At 52.4% G+C, this 21,125-nt stretch overlaps 1 protein-coding gene across 1 annotated transcript in view; it reads right to left on the bottom strand.

Moving 5' to 3' along the window:
• EPHA8 (EPH receptor A8) overlaps positions 1 to 21,125 on the bottom strand; it is a gene marked incomplete at both ends in the record, with an annotated part of 53,414 nt that overhangs the window by 21,514 nt on the left and 10,775 nt on the right. The window contains 2 exons of the mRNA XM_082493607.1: positions 8,424 to 9,087; positions 19,207 to 19,271. Coding sequence (XP_082349733.1) covers positions 8,424 to 9,087; positions 19,207 to 19,271 — 729 coding nt within the window. The remainder of the gene's footprint in view (positions 1 to 8,423; positions 9,088 to 19,206; positions 19,272 to 21,125) is intronic.

The raw sequence follows: 21,125 nt of genomic DNA on the forward strand, positions 1-21,125 counted from the left end.
ACAGTTGTCACCAGACCAAAAACAAACCCAGGAAGGAGCGGGGCCGAACGGGGGCCACCTCTGCAGATGACAGTGCGGGAGGTAACCCTGCATCCCTGCTGCGAGGCTTCAGGGGGCAAAGATGCATAAATGAAGAAAGGACATACAAAACACCAAGAAGTTGATCCCAGCCCCTGTGGGATCCAGTGTGCAGCTTTGGAGGGTTTATGAGCCCTCTCACCACGTGCGTATATCTGTGGATATGTACAGGGGCTGAGCGTTAAAATAAGGGTGCCCAGCTCTCCTGCAGAAGCAAGTGAAGAGCATTGCAGGGGCCAGCGCAGCCCTCGCCCCCGCACAGCTGAGCACCACCAGCTTTTGGATCCCTTTCTCCTTCATAGGGAAGTGTCAGCAGCAGCATCTTGTTTTCAGGAAGGGGAAGAAGTCGGCACACAAGAAGCAGTGACATGGGTGGGATCTGGATCTCACGCCAAGTACAGAACAAATTTTTGGCACAGTCCTACAGCTCTGTGGGAATGAGGAGCATCTTCCCCATGCAAGGAGATCACACCAAGCCTTTGAATGTGCTGATAGTGAATTTAAGGTCCCCAGCCTCCCATTGCTTTGCACCACCTCCAGTGTAAGTACTGGTGCAAAATGCCAGGACTTTCCTGCAGACTTTTTCTAAACTCTCAAACAACAACTTCCCAGGCACCCGAACACTGTTGATCCAGAGCAACAACCTGTATTCATGGCCTGAACTTGGCCAAATTCTGTGGAAAAGAAGAGTTTAAACCAAAAAAAAAAAAACCAAACCCACATTCCAAAACTGGTGAAGGCCTTTGAATGCTGCCAGGTCCATCTATCACAGTCCAGTGCTCTTCGGCACTTCTTATAGGGACTACATAGATCTACCAAGCACAGATTAAATTTGTTCCATCCCCATCAATACCCTGAACTCCAGCCTAGCATCATTCTCACCCTTCATCTGCGTCAGCGGCTAAACACAGCAAACTCAGGGAAAAGTGGTAAACAAGAAAATATCCAGCGAGGGACAAAAAACATATCATTCTGTTGTTGGGGAAAGGGCAGCTCTGCAGTCATCACTGTCTTTTTCGTTCATTCCTAACCAGAAAAAAAAAAAAAAAAAAGGTTTTAGATGTTGGGGGGGCTGCTTTGCTTTGTTTTCCTAGTAAATGCAATTGGCCACTTGCTTAAGTTTTACAGGAGGGATTGAAGGCGCTGGAGATACTGGGATCACCTTGTCCTACACCCTGCCTTCTCCAGCATGCTCCCTGTGCTAAATTATCCATGTACACACAGCACATCATACTTGGGATCCAAACAGACTAATTAACAGCTAGGTCTGGGACTATAAGCTGGAAACCCTGGTACAAGGCCAGTGTGAATCCAAACATCCCATCCCAGGGCTGGATCCAGGGGAAACTTCCTCCAGGGGAAGAAGTTTTTCCTAATGTCCAGACCAAACCTCATAAGCATTTTGTGGCTTTGACACAGCTTCTTTGCAGTCTGTTCCCATTTGAAGTCTGATACCTGGATCCTGAACAGTCCTAGCTTATGTGGTTTGGAAAACAAACTGTTTTCTTTTTTTTTTTTTTTTTTTGTTTTTAGGCTGCGGGGCTTTGCATGGGATAAACAGAAGGCGATATAATCTTACCTGTGGGTATTGCCTGTGTTTTACAAAGCAGCTGACTGGCTTACAAACCAACAATGAAAATCTTGTAAGTCACTTAGTTCCTTCGGTTTTCTTGCCTGGCATCACTGAAAGGACGTTTGCATAACTCTCATAGCGCGTCTTCGAAACTATCACCGCTCCTGCCCTTGAATGGTTTATTTTGGTACGCTCGCGGGTAGAAGCCCTCTGTGATGGGCACCCAGGGCATTGGTGCAGTCTGGCTCTGGGTATGACAGCCTGGTACCCTGCCAGCAGGCACGGGAGACTCTGAGCAGGCGTCACTGAGGTGCGACACAGCCACCAAGCCTGCAGCTTGGAGCTGGCATGCGTGCGCTGGGACTTGCATGGAAAGTCTCCTTGAAATCCACGCTGATTTGCAAAGAAACACAAAGCATTCCAACATCTTTGTTTGGAGTTGCAATGACAGGGTGTTTTGACAAACGTTTATCTGGCGCCTTGATATATGGTACATACGCTTCCAGGCAGCACCTGAGGTAGTTGGAGCCCAGCCTGGTAATGGGTGCCCTGAAATCCCAGGTTTGCTAGTTGACAGAGGCACGTGTGACCCCGTGTAGCTCAGAGCCAAGAAAAAGGAGTCTTGAAGTCAGTCCAGCAAGACCAATGCCCCGTTTCCAACTGAGCAGCCTGTATTGGCTATTTCACATGAAGACACAACTCAAGCTCATGGTTGCTGTGTGACGTTCTTATACAGGTGGGAAAAAAATCACTGTTAGCTGAAAAAAGAGAGAGAAGCCTGAGGCTTCTCAGAGAATCTCTGACTTAGATAACGAGCTTGGAGTAAGACTCTGGCAGGCTTCCTTAACCCACTAGCATATCTTTCCTCCTGCCTGCATGCTTCTCCACCCTTTCTGCTTCGAAGGAAGGGAACACAAGTTGTGGTCTCCCTGGGTAGGTATCCAGGGGTGAGCAGCACACCCTCCTGCAGCGTGCCGGGCAAAGAGGTCCATCCCCTCGAAGCCAAGCCCAAGGAGAGCAGCTCATGTGCCTTCACCTTTCCTCCCCTTTCAACATGAGCACCTGGACCACATCTGTTCACACAGCTGCAAAAAGGTTTGCTGCTGTGGCCACAGGTCATTGCCCAGCCCAACCCAGTGGAGTCCATGTCTCTGACCTGGCTTGCCCTGCCAATGGCTTCACCTGTGTCATTGTGTCCCCTGGTGTTTCTAGGGTTTAGCCTGACCCTGTGTGGCCAGGGTTGTGCTCACCAGCACAGTACATGGGTGATGGGATGCAGCTAGATGGGATTTCCCCTCCTCTCACACCATAATAGCTCTGCTCCCCCCTTGTCCCACCAACTGGAAAGTCAGTCTCCACTGACTTTCTTCATAAAGGTCCATGGATGCAAAACTGTATTCACAAGCACATAATTACCAAGCTGGGTATTTTCGCCTCTTAATTAGCAATGCCATGGTGCTTTAATTGCTCGATTAAAGTTGCCCACGAGGAAGGTTTAAGCTACATTAAATTTGCTGATTGGTTCATCAGCATGAATCCCACCAACTGGAAAAAATTAACTGGCTTCCAGATTGCTAACCAGACTCTCCAAATCGATTTCCACCAGCCGCATGCACAGGAGGCACAAAAGAGCTCAGCAGCAGCGGGGTTTGTCCATGAGGGGCCAGCAGTCCTTCTCCTATTCCCATCCCTATTCCCATAGAGGAAAGGGCAGTGACAGCCTCCCTCTCTTCTGCTTGTCCAGAGGACACAAGCCATTTTTTCAGCTTAGGCAGAGGTAGGTAAAGTCTACGCCAGGGCCAGATCCTTGTTCAGCCACACACATCAGACCCCTGTTTGGTAGCTGTTCTCGCTCACCCCTGGCAGTCTACAAACACCCATCGTCATGTGCAAATGTTGGGCTGATGGAGCAGCAATTGCTTAATTGTTGCTCCCTTATCACTGTTTTTCAGCCAAAGGCACCAGTGAAGCTGTCCTGGTTTGAGGTAAAAAAGAACCAATTTTGTTCAGTAACTTTGCTTCTTAGCTGGGCCTCTTCTAACTACTGAAATTAACAGCACATTGTGCAGACAGTGTTCACTCTCCCAGAGAGATCAGACCAACTGTCTATAGCTGATGCCCGGGCATGGTATGCAGAGAGGTTCTGCTTATACTTGTTGCTATAACCCCCAAGGCCAACCAACTTTGTTATTTGCCCCGTTGGAGGGTTGGAAGTGGAAAAGCATAGTGGGGTCCCACCTGCAGGGAGGAGCGGACAGGACAGGTGACCCAAAACTGACAAACAGGGTATTCCGTCCCATCTGCCTCATGCTCAGTATAAAAGCTGAGGGATCAAAGGGTCAGCGCTCTTCCTTCAATGGCCAACGTCTGAGGAGGACTCTGTTCTTCTGCCTGTGATCCCGATCCTGAATGCAGATCCGGAATCCAGTTCCCGTCCGTCACTGCGTCCAGCCTGGGACTGCCCCAGTGCCGGCCGGTGACATGATTGTCATCTCGGGAGCTTGATACAGTTTTGTATATATATTTCATTATTTCTTTTTATTTTATTATTAATATTTCATTAAAGTAGTTTAGTTCCTTCTAAACTCATAAGTCTCTTTTCCCCTCCTCTGCCTCTCTCTGAGAGGAATGGTAGAGGGGAGCATCTGTCGGTCCCATCTGGGGTCCCCCAGGTCCCCAGTAGCCGATTTAGCCTAAATCAGAACACAAGCTGAAGCCCCCAAGCACCACAGAGGGAAAGCAGTCAGAGCAATCGGAACACCCAGAGGCTAAGATGCCTGGTCCCAAACAGCAAGTCCCACTCCTGAAACCCATGGATATACTGCAAAGATGCTCTTTGGGAACTGCATTTCTGCCAAAGGCTCATCCACCCGCTCTGACAGCAAGGGAAGGAGGCCTGTCCCCTCTGTTTTACCCTTTTTCATTTGCTTGTTAAAGAAAAAGCTTCCTGGGAGATTCTGTGCTCCTGGAGGTCTCCATGGCTGGTGGCTGGCTGGCTGGGTTTGTGTCAGCTCCCAGAGAGCAGCACCGTGATCTGTAGCTGTGGCACTGCTACCAATGGTCCAAAAGAACTCTCTGTGCCTGTACAACTCGCGATCAGCTAAACAGATTTTAGCCCATCTCCAATTTTGCACACTCATAGCCGGTGACAGGAACAGCCCAAGGAATAATTCAGATCAGCCCCAAAAGGCTGACCCCCATGCCAGGGCCACGGCTCCAAAGCCTTGGTGGCTCAGGAGCCTAGCAGCCCTCCTCAAAGAGGGTCTGTCCAGGGCTGGCGGGAGGGGTGTGGGTGAAGAGCCACTGTCCTCACCTGACCCTCCCTGTCCACCTCTCCATCCATCCACAGGATGTGGTACGCATGTCCCAGCTCTCAGCCTCACGGCTGTTTGAGGAGGCGGCTTGTGGGTTTCTTCCCTTCCCACAGAAGCAGACCCAGGGTCAAAGTCTTCCCCTTTCTCATTTCTCTAATTGCACCGATATTAGTGAAATGGATCTCTATTTGTCCTATACAGCAGCTGCATATAAACAAGGTGAATTATGCTGATTGTCTTCTTATCTGACAAATTGCTGGGACAGATCCTTTTCACTTATGCAATTGCTTATTCTGGTGTTTAGGCAGAGCAGTTGCCATTTGCTGCGTGTAAGAGATACCAACGTGTCTTGCTGTGGACTGATACATTTCAAGGAGGAAAGAGCAGCACATCCGAGGCTGGCTGTGGATGACAGAGGGTGAGGGAAGAAAAGTTCTTCAGAGCCTTGAAACCAGCGGTGAAAAGCGAGTGGGGCAGCAGGTCTGTGCTGCCCTGGGAGAGAGACCCCAAGGGGTTTCATCCTTGGGGTGGCTGTGGCAGAAGATGCCATGGGATTAGAAGGTGGGAATGTTAAAAGCCAGCAGACCCCAGGACCCCATCAGCAGCTGTGGCGACTCATGCCCAAACCTGGTTTCTGCCCAGTAAGGCATTGCAGCACTGATGTCAAGCCACAGCTGGAAAAGGGGGTCCTGTGCCTCTGAAGATAAATTGGGCAGATGCATGAGGCACAAAAGCAAGGGACAAATGCCTTGTGTGATGCAGGGCTATGACACATCTGATGCCAGGCTGGCTGACACCCTTAGCATGGTCCTGACCCCGGTGCCTCTGGGCTGAGATCTGGCCCTCCCGGACCCCATGGAAAGTGCGCCTCACATCCTTATGGCAAACACCAGGACATCCCCACAGGAGGAAACGTGTAGATCATGCCCAGGTAAGTGCAAGGGGTCAGAGATCCCCACCACCACCACCCTGCCCAAACAAAAGGGCATCCAAGGTGATAGCTGAGAGAGTAAAGGGGATGAGAGGCAGGGAAGTTCCCCAGGTTCCTACACATCCTCCACCACATCCCACCTCACCCCATCCTTCCCAGCTCTGTGGCATAGCCTCCCTTCTCCTCTGAAGGGCTGAGAACAGCTCTGGCCATGGTCTGGTTTCCTGAGCTGTCTTCCATCACTCTGGCAGGTCCTTAGAAAAATGAACGTTAAAGAGGAGGGGGAGAAGCCTCCACTGTTCAAACATCTTTAGCTTTGACAAATAAGGCGTCCGGCTGTGAAAGGCGAAAGGAAATTAATTTGGAATCACATTTTAAACACTGCCATAAAGGCAAAGTATCTTCTCTTTAATTTTTTTCCCCCCAAGCAAAAAATGAATTTCCCTGATATTTATAGAAAGATTATTAGGGCCACAAGGAGTGATTTATATCATCTCATCCCTGTGACGGAGAATGAAAAATTGCTGGGGCGACAGCCACTGGAATCCTGCTTTTGTCCGCCTGACAATTAAAACGGCTAATTTCCAACTCCGACAGATCCGCTGGGGTTATAAATCATTCCAGAAAGGCACTTTTCATTGTGAAAAATGAACTCTGCCCCAATCAAGCATGAGAAGCTTAGAGCAGAGATTTGCATCTGTTTGCTTTCGTGTGTAAATATATGTACTCCGGTTCCACATCCACCCACCAAAGGAGATGCGAGGAAGGAGGTGCTGCCCCTGCTCGCTTGATGCTGGGCCATCAAGCTCCCTGTGCTAGGAGCTGCTAGGGATAAATGGGACAGGGGAGGCAGGAGAGTGAGATGACACTGAGGTCGGAGAAAGTCCAGTGACATTTCTGTTCTGTTTCTGATGCCACAAGCCCTGGAGAGCTTCACCTGAGAACAGTGCTGGTTGAGCAGCAGAGGTTTGAGTCCATCTGCATGCAGAAGGGCCGGCCTCTGCCCACGTGCATCCCATCCAGGGAGGCAGGTTGGACCATGCTTCCTCCTGTGCCACACCTGTGAGTGGGGTGATCCCACCAGGAAAGGGCAAGGAGGGCAGAGAAGGAACCTTCCCACAGCTTCACTCCCAGGAGAGAGACAAACCTGTCCAAGGAAACACAGGAAAATGAGGCGGGCTGAGCACAACACGGACCCTGGGGCTTCCCTCTGTCTCCAGGCTTTGGGATGGTGATCTCCTGGGGCAGAGTCTGCTTATGGGGCTGCAGGAGAGGAATACAGAGAAGGGGTGTTTGGCTCTTCTGAACCAAACCTCCAACTCGCAGCTCCTTGCAGTCGTGGGGCTGGGACCCAGCTGACCAGGCGGCCCATGCCGGTGCCCTCTCCCACAATAGCACGTGCTTGGCCCCATGCACACTTTGTACCCACTCTTCAGCATGGGAGAAGAGGACACTTTCTGAATTTCCAGATTTATCTCAGGATGACTTTCAAATCAATGGTCACAGACAGGAGGAGTTTCAGAGAGAAGCATTTATTCTGCCCGTCCTTCCCACTCTGCATAGCTGGGGACCTGCTGGGGCTGGTGCAGGTCCCAGCAGCACCTGGATCCATTCCAGTCTGGCATCGGACGTCCTAACCTTGTGTCAAGTCTCCCTAAGATAAATGCTCCACTTGACGTTTCCACGAAACTCAAACAAAGGCCCCACACTCTTATTTGTGCTGCTCCCCTAAACACGTCCCATAAAGAAACCGAGAGCAAACAAATCTGTGCGGAAGGCTCTCACGGGGAGCCCTGAGCACCGTGCTCTGTACACACACGTCCCCGTGCCTGGTGCACGGCTGCTGCTGGTCACCCCGCTTCGTTATCACAGTTTGTACAGTTGACAGCTTGAAGTCTGCCCAGCGGCACAAAAGGGCCCCGGGGAAGGCTCTCTGCACCCCCAGACGACAGGGCTCTGCAGCAGCCCCAGGGAGGGGTGATGGATGGACGCAATAACCTTAAATAATAAAAAAACCCCAACCACCGGTGTTTTTATTTTTGCTTCCCTCACTTTCAAACCCTCTGCCAAAGGGAAGCAAGCAGCGGGGCATTTTGGAGAGGCCAAGTTTTGCTTTGCTGGTGTGCACCAGCAGAGATCTTGGTACCAACCAGAGCTGCTAGGGGCACCAGGCTGGGATCTCTGAGCCATGTGCTCCACAGCGGGGAAAGAGGGAGCCAGGGCAGCCCCTGTCCTGATGCCAGCCCCCATTGTAAAGCCAGTCCCCATCCCAATGCCATGCTCTGTGCACCAGGACCTGTCATGCTCAGGCTCACAGGAGCTCCCAAGGAGCTTGCTGGTGGTACCAGTGACACATTTTGGAAGCATGAAGCAGGCCAGCAAAGGCTTGGGCAGCCCTTGGCCTCCTCAGAGGCTGTCCAAGTTTTTGTGAGCCATCTTCTGTCCTCAGCCCTTCCCCAAAGAGGCAAGAGACCCTTGCAGCCATCCCTTCCCTTGCAGGCACCACTAGCAAGAAGCAGGGACTCACCCATGCAGGAATCCCGTTGCTCTTCATAGCCAGCACTGCACACGCACTTCCCGATGGGCACCAACCATTCTCCCTCAGCACTGCAGTACATTTTGGGAGTGTCCCTCTCCTCCGAATGGCCCACACACTCTCCTCGCACTTCCACCAAGGAGGACGAGTCCGCCCCAGTCACAGCCTCAGAGAAGGATGCCAAGTTCCTCACCATTGCCGGGCACTTCTTGTAGTACACCCGCACCGAAACAATGGCAATGCAAGCACCTATGTCCTGGAAGGCCAAGTAGAAACCCCTCTTGCTCAGTGGCCCCACGCCCCGCACCTCTGTGTTCAGCTTCAGGCGCCTCACCCCAAGGTCCACGTTGGTGAAGCTCTCATCAGCTGCGATGGTGTCGATCTTCATAAACTGGCTCTCCCGGGTGCTGGTGCCCAAGTCCCGGTCAGACTCCAGGTAGTAGAGGTTGAAAGTCTCCTTGCAGGTGCCCAGCACGCCCGGCATGCTGTTACAGTCCCTCAGCGTGAATTTAATCTCTGCATAGACCCGCCGCGCACCGTCCCGTTGCACCCAGTTGGTCCGTAGCCAGTTGTTCTGGTTGGGGGTCATGACATTACAGACCTGGTAGGTGTGGATGGGGCTGAAAAACTCATCCATTTCATTGATCGAATCCCACTGTGGGACAGAGAGAGAACAGGTCATTCCAGATGTCCCCAAACACTGGGTGAGCATGGGGCATGCTGGAGTCTGTGCCATCACCCACCCTGGGATGAACTCCCTCTGCTCCTGCAGCTGCGTCTGGATGAGAGATCCACAGGGCAAAGGAAAATGAGGATGAGCAGGCTTTACCCAGAACTAATTTGGGCAGTAACTCTCACAGCCCACCCTGATGCAGAGCTGGGTGAAGTGCCACCCCTATTTGCAGAAGGGAATGCTTGCAGTAGTCTGATGTGATGGCAGAAACTGATGGCAGTGTGTGTTTGGCAGACCTCCAAGCCCTCCAGACTATGTTTGCAAGTCCCTTTCCTTGGTGCTCAGCCTGCCATTCACAGCAGCAGCAGGAAGGCACCTGTGTGGTGCTCACCTCTGTCTCTTCTGGTTCATTCAATCTCCATGTATGAACTAAACAGGCTGCTTTCCAGCTGGAGAATGAGTTTCAGGGTGCATACCATGGGGTGAAGGGGAAGCAAGCAGTGAACACAGGACTTCCAGCAAGAAACAGAATCATCACAGAATCATACAATGGTTTAGGTTGGAAGGGGCCTTAGAGGTCATCTAGTCCCACCAGCCGAAGTTGCTCCAAGCCCCATCCAACCTGGCCTTGAACACCTCCAGAGATGGGGCAGTCACAGCTTCTCTGGGCAACCTGGGCCAGGGGCTCACCACCCTCACAGTAAAGAATTTCTTCCTAATATCTAATCTAAATCTCCCCTCTTTCAGTTTAAAACTATTCCCCTTCATCTTATGGCTCCAATCCCTCCTAAAGAGTCCCTCTCCAGCTTTCTTGTGGCTCCTTTAGTTACTGGAAGGGGCTTTAAGGTCTCCCCAGAGCCTTCTCTTCTCCAGGCTGAACACCCCCAACTCTCTCAGCCTGTTCTCACAACAGAGGGGCTCCAGCCCTCGGAGCATCTCTGTGGCCTCCTCTGGCCCCGGTCCAACAGGTCTATGTCCTTCTTATGTTGGTGGCCCCAGACCTGGAGGCAGCACTGCAGGGGGGTCTCCCCAAAGCGGAGCAGAGGGGCAGCATTACCTCCCTCACCCTGCTGGCCACGCTTGTTCTGATGCAGCCCAAGATGTTGTTGGATTTCTGGGCTGCGAGCGCACATTGCTGGCTCTTGTTGAGCTTCTCCTCTACCAACACCCCCAAGTTCTTCTCCATGGAGGCTCAGAGCCCCCTTTTTTCCCAGGCAAGGTGAGGTCAGCATGGTTCCTCGGTGTGAGCCCACAGTGCTCGACCCAGCTGAGAGGCTGGACTGGGGGCTGGCTCTGGGAACACAGGGGCTTACATCTTGACAGCTCTGGGGTTAAAATTCAGTGTAGCAGGGGCAGCAGGGTGACCTTGAGGTGGAGATGTTGGTCAAAAGCAGATTGTAGCAAGCAGGATTGCAATGGAGAGTGAGTTTGGGTGAGTTTGGAGGGACAGGGACATTTGTTTCATGCAAGGGAGGGATGTTAACTGGTTTTGACCAAAGTCAAAAGTGAGAAGTAGTGAGATTTCGTATACAAATAAGCTGCATAGCTGAGGGACAAGTTGACCTTAGTTGCTGGGGGCTACAGAACACTTCTAGGGGCTCACTCTTGCCTCACATGTCTCCCTTTCTACCCTCTCCAATCCCACCAACCCCTCACTGAGACCCACGGACCTTCCCTTCTCTGAGGGCTTCCCACTACCTCTTCAGCTCACATCCCTATCCAAACCAGGCACCACAATCACATTCCCCATGGACGGGTCTGGGAACCCTGAATTCTTCATATGGGAGGAGAAGGAGCAAGAGGAGCAGAGTAGAACTTCAAACCTTCTGACTTTTCCCTGGACTTAGCAACAGGTTTTGAAGCTGCCCGACTCCCACCACCATGTCCAAGTCTGGCTGGAGGGACAGCCTCAAACGCAGCCCTGCAGAAGGTGGGGAAGGTACTGGCACCCCTGCAGCACTTGTTGCTCTGCCTACCAAACCACCCCCCTGCCTGCACCTTCCTCGGGTCGCTGGCTCTGCCTGCACCGCCGAAGGCAGCCGATGGGGAGCAGCCCCCACCTCGGCGCTGTGCGTGTCTTGCCTGCCTGTGTGATGTCCAGGGGGGCTGGGAGAGCTCAGCAAAGCTCCAGCAGTGGTGCACAGAGAAGGAACACAAATCTTTTGAGCAGCATTGCAAGTATATTAAAATAAACCTCTGGGCTTGCTCTGATGGGGCAAAAACGGTGTTTTCTTATTGCGAGTGGTGACCCGTCGTTCATTACAGACACAAAACCAACAGCAGCCCAGAGAGAAGAAGTCTGATGCTCATCTCGGAGGAGGTGAGCCTGAAGACATCACTTTAGTGACTGTGGGAGATGGTGAGGGTGTAGATCTGCTGGGACAGGCACCTGACAGATTTGCTATGTGACTGCCAGCACTGCAGGGATAGGACATGGCTAGGGGAGGGCATCACACCTCCAGATAGTAAGAGATATTGGAAAGACATTATCAGTGATAAGACAGCCCGCTTCCTTCTCCCCTCTCAGATGGGAAAGTCCTTCCTCATTTAACCTCCTCGACCTGCAGCTCCTGGTGAGGAGGTGTTGCTGTGTCTTCCGCTAGCAGTAGGGTGATCAGAGCAGTCATTTCACTGATGTACATCTTCAAAAATCCCCCAGCATCTTTCATTTAGGAGAAAACTCTGCTTCTCACTCCCAAAGAGCTTAAAGCAACCTGGAAAAGGCAGCAGCTCCAGGTGCAAACTTCAACAAAAGCTCATTCAGAGGGGAATATGCTAGCAAAGGGTGTGAAAGTCAAGCTACTGTCAGGAGAGAAAAATATTTCTGGTTCTTTTAAAAAAAATTGCCTTCTGAATTCCAGAAGTGCCCAAGTTCATCCTAGGTCCTAGGATCACTGAAGACCTGCCCTGCACCCCAGCATTTAGGTAGACAACACGGAAAGGGGCCGGGCCACCAGCGTGCTTTGCTGGAAGGGTTGAGCGGCAGCACCCCTCTTATTATATGCCTCAGCTTCCCCAGCCACGGAGATGAGCCCATAGAAAGAGCTGTGACACCCTCCCTGCACACCCCTGCGCCAGGCTGGGCAGGAGCCAGCCAGCTCCCCACCCCTGCATCAACCTGTGCACGCACTGCAGCGATGCGGAGGGTGTGGAAGCCGTTGTCGAAATTAATTGAGCACAAATCAACACAACATCTGTTTCCTGTCTTTTCCCTGCTGAGTCCCCCCGGGGAGAAGTGAGGCAGAGCTGCGCGTGGGAGGAGACACGCGGGGCAAGGGCAGAGCTGAGGTTGGCTACCAGGGATGCTCCCACACTGCACAGCCAGCTCCCCTCTGCTACGTCTGTGTGGCTCGGGGCTCTGCAGGAGGGTCCAGCGAGGGAAATAAGAGGTTATTGTGTGCACCGAAATGCCTTGGCCTCCAGCTAGTGAGGCTGCTTTGGGGCTCCAGACATTCACTTTTCTCCCAAATCTGGCAGAGGAGACAGCGCTCATGGTGTTCCCACACCCCTGTGCCACTGCCAGAGCTGTCAGTGTCCTCACCGCCGGTAGAGAGCAGGGAGCTAAATGCCCATCTCCAGGCACTGGCAATGGTCACCATCAACCACAAGGGAGAACTTGGAGGGTTTGCATTTGTAGCATCACTCTTTCAAACTTGGTGTATTTTTGCACAGCAGCTGGACTGTCAGCTCTTTCCTCGTGTCGTATGCAGCACCTTGGGATCCCAGTCTGATCCCAAAACACCACCCCTGTACCACTGGCTTACAGGGCAAGTGCTCTACCATTGGTAGAAATGCATGGAGGGAAGGCAGACCACCTGAACTGGTGGCTCAGATGCCACAGGTACATCTTCCCAGTGTGCCAGAAGGCAACACAGAACCCCCGAGCTCTTCCAGGTCCCAGGACCTGCCGGGCATTTGGGATGGAGGGACCTGCTTCAGAAATCCCCATGACTTGAAAGGTTTTTCTGTTTCACCTTAATTACAGGCTCTTATGGCCAGGGAGAGAAGTCTCTGACACCGGTACCATCAGTTCAAGAGCGCAGGCAGCGTGCACGCACCCGGCCTCCCCGCACTGCCTGCTCTCAGCTGACGGTTTGAAGTAGCTTTTATTAAACGAAGCTCAGCCCGGCCCCCGTCATTGCGATAAGATCCCCTAGTGAGACGGAAATGAGGACATCATAATTAACGTGGTGAGTGCACGCACTGGGGGGGGAACATGATTGCATCTGTATTCAGGGGCTTGCCTAATAGTTTAAATTAAAGTCAACAGCAGTTATAAAAAAAAAAATTGCCAGATTATGAAAGGAGAAAGATGCAAACACCAGATATCTGGGCAGCTGAGCAAGGTCTTGGAAGTCTCCCAGGGCCTGTGCGACACAGCAGAGCGGGGAGAAGGAGGAGGAGCAGAGGGAGCAAGGAGAGACCACGTCCCCTTGGCGCTCAGCCTCCCACCATCCTTGTGGTGCCCACGGAGGGAGCCAAGGGACACGGTCTCCCCAGCCCCAGGACAGTTTCCAGGAGGGATGCCAGGTCTGCCTGGCACAGCAAAGCTTTTGTTGCCACTGGGACATCCAGCACTTTCCTTCCTCCCCAGACCAAGCACCAAGCTATGGCACCTCCCCAGGAGCTGCCAGGTCCCTCACACCATTGTTACTGAAAGAGAAAAAAAAAAAAGAGGACGTTACTGCAGCTATAAATCATTAGATGGGAGGCGTTAATGGAGATAATCCCCATGAAATCAGTCACTGCTGTGGCTAAGGAGGGATTTGTCAGGCAGTTAACTACCATGAGCTTCACTGCAGGTGATTAACTCCTGGTAGTGACCAGTGTCTGGGGAATTAGCAATAACCCAGCATTTACTGAACAAGCACTGGGAGGTGAGCTTTTATCTCAATTACTAGTCTAAATCTTTATTTTCCAATGTTCCATTCCTACCCATCTTTTTTCTTCAAAGAAAATGAGTTTCACCGCAGCTTGCCCTGCAACTTGCTGATATTCCTGGATCCAGGCAGAGGCTCAGATTGGAAGAGAAACCCAAGAAATGGCACAAGGACATCAACGTGACAGAGCACAGAAGACATGGCCTGGGCAGATGGGAGAGCCCAAACATCTTTTGGTGCTTCAAGGAGAAAGACATGACCCTGAAGGGGGTTGAAATGGCAACCCCGCAGCACAGCTCAGACTGGGGACAGGTTTTTAGCACAGTGGACTTGGGGCAAAGGGAGACCCTGCTCTGTAACAGGGCTGGCAGGTCAGATAGGGTCCATCCAAGCCATGAACTGGTTGTTGGCTGCAGGACCAGAGCCAGGCAAAACAAGTCCCCTGCTTTATAGGCTTTGCTCTGCAAACAGTTTGGTCCTGGGGCGTTTATAGCAGCTCTGCACACCAGCATGAGATCCCCATCCCTGGTGTACAAACGTTGCTGAGAGACCATGCAACGTGCAGGTACATGTTGTCTGTGCTCTCAGCTGGTCGTTTAAGCAAATCTGGTGCCTTTCTGCCAGTTTTCCCTCTGAGCTACTGCAAAACGAGGGAAAGGCACTCTTGGCTAATTGTGCCCAGGGGCTTCAGGATATGTCCCTTTACCAGGAGCGAAAGGACAGAGATGGGGAGGTGCAAACCACCTCTGAAAGCCTTTCATGGTGGTCCCACCAGCAAAGCCAACACAGAGCATGCCAGGCATCGGGGCAGCTGCCTGGGTGGAAGATGCCCACCACCTCTCCAGGCTGACCCCAGCCCGTGCAGCAAGGGGGATGCTGTGGGGCCAGACCACGGAGGTGCTGGTGGGGGGCAGAGAGGGAGGTCATGGGCAGCATGGGGGGGCCTTTCTCCAGCACTCAAGGTGCTTCCATTATAATTAGCTTTTGCAAGGCATCATTCAGGCTCCTTAGATACCCTGTGTCTGAATAAAATCATTTCCTGTTTGACTTTGTAAATCAAAGTAGACGATACAATAATTATTAATAATATGTTGACTTATCTCATCAGTGTTTTAATTAGTCAGTAGAAAAGCAATTTGCAAAGGGGCCGATCAGGCTCCCTCTGATCCAGTAGGTCACATGCCAAGCAAGGAGAGGGGAGAGAAGGGTACTGGGGCACTGGGGCATTTTGCCGGGGAGAGCTGGGAAACCGGAGGCAAAGGAGAAGGAGCAGCCTCTTTGACGGCACTGATAAGAGTTTAATTTTCAATGCAAAGGGAATTGTTCTGGGGACTGAGTGAGCTGCAAAGCTCCTGGGAGCCCTTTGATGTTATAATTGAGAGGAGCCGCAGCCTGCAGGACGGGGATGCTCTCCGTGACCCTTCCGCTTCCTGCATGTGTCTCCCGGGCAGAGGTGAGGGGGGGGACGCAATTAAACCCCTGAGCGGCAATTACGGCCAATTACCCCTCAGTTAATTGTCTGGCAAGAGGAAATGTCAAAACAGGCCACGCATGCCTCCCTGACGGCTTGACACTCCCCAGGGCCAGTGGGGTTTCTGACCCCCACTGTGCCCATTGCTCCCAGTGCCCTGCTCCTCCGCTCTTGCTGGCCACAGCAAATCCAGAGAGTCAAAAAAACCTTCCTGTGAGGCAAGTTCACCTTGCCCACAGGTGTGATGAAAACATCAGGACTTTGCAAGTGGCACTCTTCCAGTTTCTCACTGCTGATGCTTTGGACCATTGCCTTTGCCTACGTGGGCAGCTCTGAGATCCCCCAGTCCAGAAGAGGAAACTCTGAGGCTTCTGTCTTTCCTCTGGCATCCCCAGGAGCCCCAGACAGGTGGGACAGGACCTGCGGGTGCTGGAAAAGGAAGCTGTAGGGCACTAAGGACTGAGCTAGCGGACACAAGTCCCCTTCTTAAGCTTCTCAGGCTGGGGACTCGGGCTCTGAGCCATGCAGACAGAGCTACCCACCTCCCCACTGTCACCCATGCGGTGGCCCTGGGCTCACGCAGGGCAGGGGAATGGAGATGAGGATAAAGCAAAACCAACTGTGACTTCAGCTGAGGAGACAGGGTCAGCAACGTCGTCCCTTGACAGGAGGATACTGTGACGGATGTCTGCATGGATGGAGCAGAGACACTGTGGGGAAATTCTGCACCCTCCAGCACCCAGCAGCAGCTCAGGCAGGACAGCCAGCAGGCAACAAGGGAGCATAACACAGAGGGGGTACTGCCACCTTTTTTCCAGCAGGAGTATATGAATTAAGGAAACAGCAGCAAAAATAAGGGAACTCAAATAAAACGTGGTTTCAAAGTACACCACCTCCATACTACACCAGCAACTGGGCTCTACCCAGCCCAGGGCTGCCAGAGCACACTGCAGTGGGCAGGGACAGTCCCAAGGACACAAGCAGTACTCCTGAGACGGCAACCAGCAAACTCAGTCCCTTTCCCAGAGCAGAGATCACACCAGTCTTGGACCCACACGGACCCAAGCTACCAAGCCTGTGAGTCACCCAGCTTCTCTCCCACCTGAATCTGAACCCTGGTGTAGGGGCTGCTCAGGAGGCATCTTCTCAGTGCCAGATCATTGGCACTTGGAGTGAGTCCCTCACAGCAGCTTCTCTGAGACGCCAGCACCCCATCACATCTCCAATTCACTACCCAAAAAGCACCTGCAGCTGAAGAACTGGTGGGAGGGTAAAAGAATGAGATGCTCTTTCAGGATGAAGCAATGCAATGGCCCATGGAGAAAGAACCACAGTCCAGACAAGTGTTCAGAGGAGTTATTAAAACATCCAGCTGGAAAAAAAGATATGCAAAGTTGTTTGCACAAGAACATCATGTCAGAACCCAGGCACCCTCCTTGAAGGTGTTCAGGTCAGTTTGCACACAGCTGCATGGTTATCCTCTTGGTAACAAGGCCATGACTTAGGCAAAAGCACGGGGTAAGCAAAGAGTGGTGTAACCCCACGACTTACCTAAGACTTGTAGGAGGACACAGCAGCATAAGATGTGCAAGGAGTGGTTTTGGCATTAAGTGTTATACAAGTCTTTTTGTTTTTCTTTTCCTTTTTTTGGCATCCAGTATTAACTCTTCTTAATAAACATCTCCAATAAGGTGGAGACTTCAGACTTGTATTCGGGTTCAGGAGTTTCTGGGGTGCTGGTGAAGGGCTGCTGGGCATCTGCTGTTGTGCAAGAGAGCAGCACAGTGGTGGCTGCCCTGTGAACCAGCCCCAGCACCCCTCTGGTCACATAACACCTTACACCTGACAGCCCTAATGGGTCGGGACCCAGGATTCATCCCCTGGATTTGCACAGGATGCTTCACCTTAACTGGTCATGGAATTCCCTGATGTGGTGAGAAAGAGGCACCTGTAAGCTCAATCCCTTTTCTGCTTTGGGAGTGAAAGATCTTGCCCAGTCATGTCCATGTGCCCCCAGGACAGCCAGCTCAGGTGGATTCATGTTCATTCAAGTCATCTAGGTGATGTGATGGATCCCGTCTGCATGTCTGACAGCTAGAAATGGGCCTGGGGATGTGGTCACACAGGCATCTGGAGGGCTGGACTCATGGTGGAGAATCCAGAAGGAGGGTCTTGGACAGTGTGCAAGCAGTGAAGGGTCTGACTATGGGGAGGAATTGCTTAGGATGCAGTGAAGGGCGGAGCAGTGGAAGTGGACAAGGGAAAACAGCCTTCACTCCCAGAAACATCCCAGAAACATCCTCCCTCCCAGGGAAGCAGAGGAAGCCCTGGTCCCTGATCCCCTGAAGGTGCATCTGGCCCATCCAAGATGCCAGGATTTGGCAGCAGGGCTGGGATGAGATGGCAGCAGCAGGGTGACAGGACAGGGATCCACATCACTGAGGGCAGACTGTGCATGACCATGAAGAGGACAACATCTCCCTCATCCAGGCAATAGCAGAAGAGGGCTCAGTGGCTGGGAACTGAAGCCAGGCAAACCCATGTAGCGTTGGGTTTTTAACAACATCGCTACAGAACCCAAAGGATCTACCACCACTGGCAATTTTGTAGGGATGTTTTTTTCTAAAAGCTGGGCTTTTCTGAGATGGAAGTGAATTGACAGGTCTGAAGGCCTATATTTATGCAGGAGATCACATCACATTAGCTCTGCAGTCCCCTCTGACCTTGTACCTCTGAATCTATTACATTCCAGGATAGTCATCATTGCAACAGCTAACTGCTAAAATTAGAGCTGTGTTAATGATTTAATATATTTACATATATGATAATGTCTGATATAAATCTGATCATTGTTATTATTATGAATTCACTGTTCTGATCACTCCTGCTCAAACAGCGCAGGGACTGAAAGTCTCAAGCAACAGATCAATGAAAATTATTAGAGGCCTGGGAAGATTTCTGTAGGAGGTGGAATTGAAAAGATTAGGACGGTTTAGTTCAGAGAGGGGATGAAAAAGAGTGGATATGAAAAAACAACACAGCAGCAAAAGCCAGGTAGGCACCCTGATTTTGCACATCTTGTGCATGTAGCAAGCCCCACTGTGCCTTGTCGTTGGTCCTGTGTGTATTTATGGGATTGTTTCTGTTCACTAAATGGATGAGCAAAATCCTTACCGCCAAGTCACCACTGCCATCTGAAACTCACAATTTCCAGAAAGCTGCTGCAGCAGGAAAAAGTGGCCTTGGAAATGCAAGTGAAGGGAACATGCCCAGAGGATCCAGCCAGCAGAGATGGCAGGCTCGCTTGGGGGTCATCACCCCTCCATCCCTCCCAGCCACAACACAGGGCTATGCATTTAGAACCCCCATCCCCTGTAAGAAACCATCCACAAGGATGCCCCCTTGCCCCTCTCGCCCACAGCAAACTCCTCTGGTCACAGGAGGCTGAGAGCTTCCCAGTCATTTTGGGCTGTTCCTCCTGACGCTCCTCTGGTGGAAAGAGGAACAAAATGCTTCTCAGCGTAAATGCCCACAGGTGGCCCAGTTCTTGAATTCCCTCAAAGCTCAGGACCTGGTGACAACCTGGTCCCTACCAGGGGAAAGGAGCAGTTAAATGGCATTTCCAAACCAGGTGCATCCCACTGCTAGTCTTTGAGGCTGACATTTTCCCATGTCCATCCACCCTCCCCACAGGGACCTGTGGTGACTTGTCCCACTGAGGTCCCCCACATGCCAGCAGTTCATACTTACTCCGTGCGAGGGATAAGTCATCCAGCCCCAGTCCCCCAGGATTGTTGACGTGTCTAGCAAGTTCACTGGAAAACACAGGAACAAAATGTTGCGTTAGAAAGCTTGCTCCCCCTCCCCGAGGGGTGAGGAACCGAACCTCAGGTCACCCCTCCTCTCACCCCACTCACTTGATTGTCCCCTGTGCCCATCAATCCATGGGGCTGCTGCCACGGACCTGCCTGGCTGCAGCTGAGGCAGATATGGAGTGAGAGGATGGCAACAAGTGATGCTTCCCAGAGCTGTTGGTTCGGGGTATAGTCAGGGTGGGGTTGTATCAGTATCAGCCACAAGAATGAGAGCAACGTGTTCTTTTGGAGGAGAGGAGGCTGCAAACAACAGGTCAGAGGGGATGCAGAGTAGGTCAGAGGGGATGCAAAGCAAGGGGCATACAGGGAAACAAACTCCAAGCATCACATTGTACACCAGTCCTACCCTGGGCCAACACTGATGCAACAGAAGCATCATTTCTTGCTTGGACACTCCTCTTCCAGAGGCTCCGTGGAGCCCTTTAGACTCCCATCCCTCCCAGCATCACCGGTTTGAAGTCTGCACTCCAGCAGCCGTTGTAATTACACACTGCTGTGCCCGGCTCTGGCACAAAGTGACCCCCCATGGTCTTGGCTGACACCCTACGGGAGAGGCCAGACCATGGGGGACAGGCTGCATGAGGAGCCCCATCAAAGCCAACCCTTCAAAAGCCCTGCCACCACCGGGAGCCCAGCTTAACGAGGAGATGTGGGCAAATCTGCAAAAAGAGGGGAACAGCTTCTGCAGGGGGAGAGGTGAGGATGCCTTTGAATGTGCTCAGGAGCTTCCCGTGGAAATCTGTGCAGTGTCAGCAGGGAGGGGAAAGTGGGATGCCACAGCGTTGCTGCATGCGCAGGATGAGCCACCCCTGAGTGTCATCTGCTGCCCGTGAGCCCCACACCCAGGTCCCGCAGCATCAGGCAGAGAAAAACCTTGCCACTGCCTGATAACCCCCCGACTTGCTCAGCTCCTGGGGAAGGACCCCAAGCCCAAGCTCCAGAGTGCAGATCCACAGGGATGGAGGCTCAGGAGAGGATGCCAGCAAGGTGCCCTGACCCTTGGGAGTGAGTGCAGTGGGCACCGATGCCAGCACACCCATTCCTCGTCACCCCTCATCAGCACCAAACTCCCTCGGGGACCTCCAGTGCCTCCAGCTTTCCCCAGCACTCTTTGCCCCTGAGGCTGCATCCGTGATGGCTGCTTTTCCTCACCCTTCAGCAGTGCACCAAGCTGGACCTCGAGGCGACTTGGTGCAGCATCCCTGCTGCAGCACCAGGTCTCATCTGGTCCCCGGGCTCTAGAGGGATGGTGGTCTTGGCGCAAAGCACCGGCTTGTCACAGCGGGGACAGGGCACATCGGGACAGCGGCTCCAGCCGCGGCAGAGGCTGGGCTCAGCGTGATGCTGGACACAGCAGCCGGAGGAACGGGTGCCACTTTCATTTACTATTACCAGGCAGGGAAGGAGGAGAGGGGGGAGAGAGGAGCAGAGACGTGAGCTGGCTGTGAAACGCCCGGACGTCATGCTCCTGACAGAGCAGATTAGGAGGTTTTGAGGCATTTATTAATGTTAGCAGAACAATTTGAAAGAATTTCCAGGGTTTCTTGTGTGACGCCATTGGCCCAACAGCAGGCCAAGCCCCTCCACTCCCCGCACGGTGCTGCTCCCACTGCTAAAGAGGCCCCTTGCCCTCAGCACGGAGTAATTACCTCAGAGATCTCAAATCCATTTTTATTTGTTATTGTTAATCTGAAGATTTTCTGCCTATTTTCCCTGGGTAATTCGCCCAGCAGGAGCCCGGGCTCGGGAGTTTCCCTGCTCACAGTGCAGGAGCACGGTCCTGGTGACCCTCAG

Source organism: Vanellus vanellus, assembly GCF_965231255.1.
Source record: "Vanellus vanellus genome assembly, chromosome: 20".
Classification (NCBI taxonomy): domain Eukaryota; kingdom Metazoa; phylum Chordata; class Aves; order Charadriiformes; family Charadriidae; genus Vanellus; species Vanellus vanellus.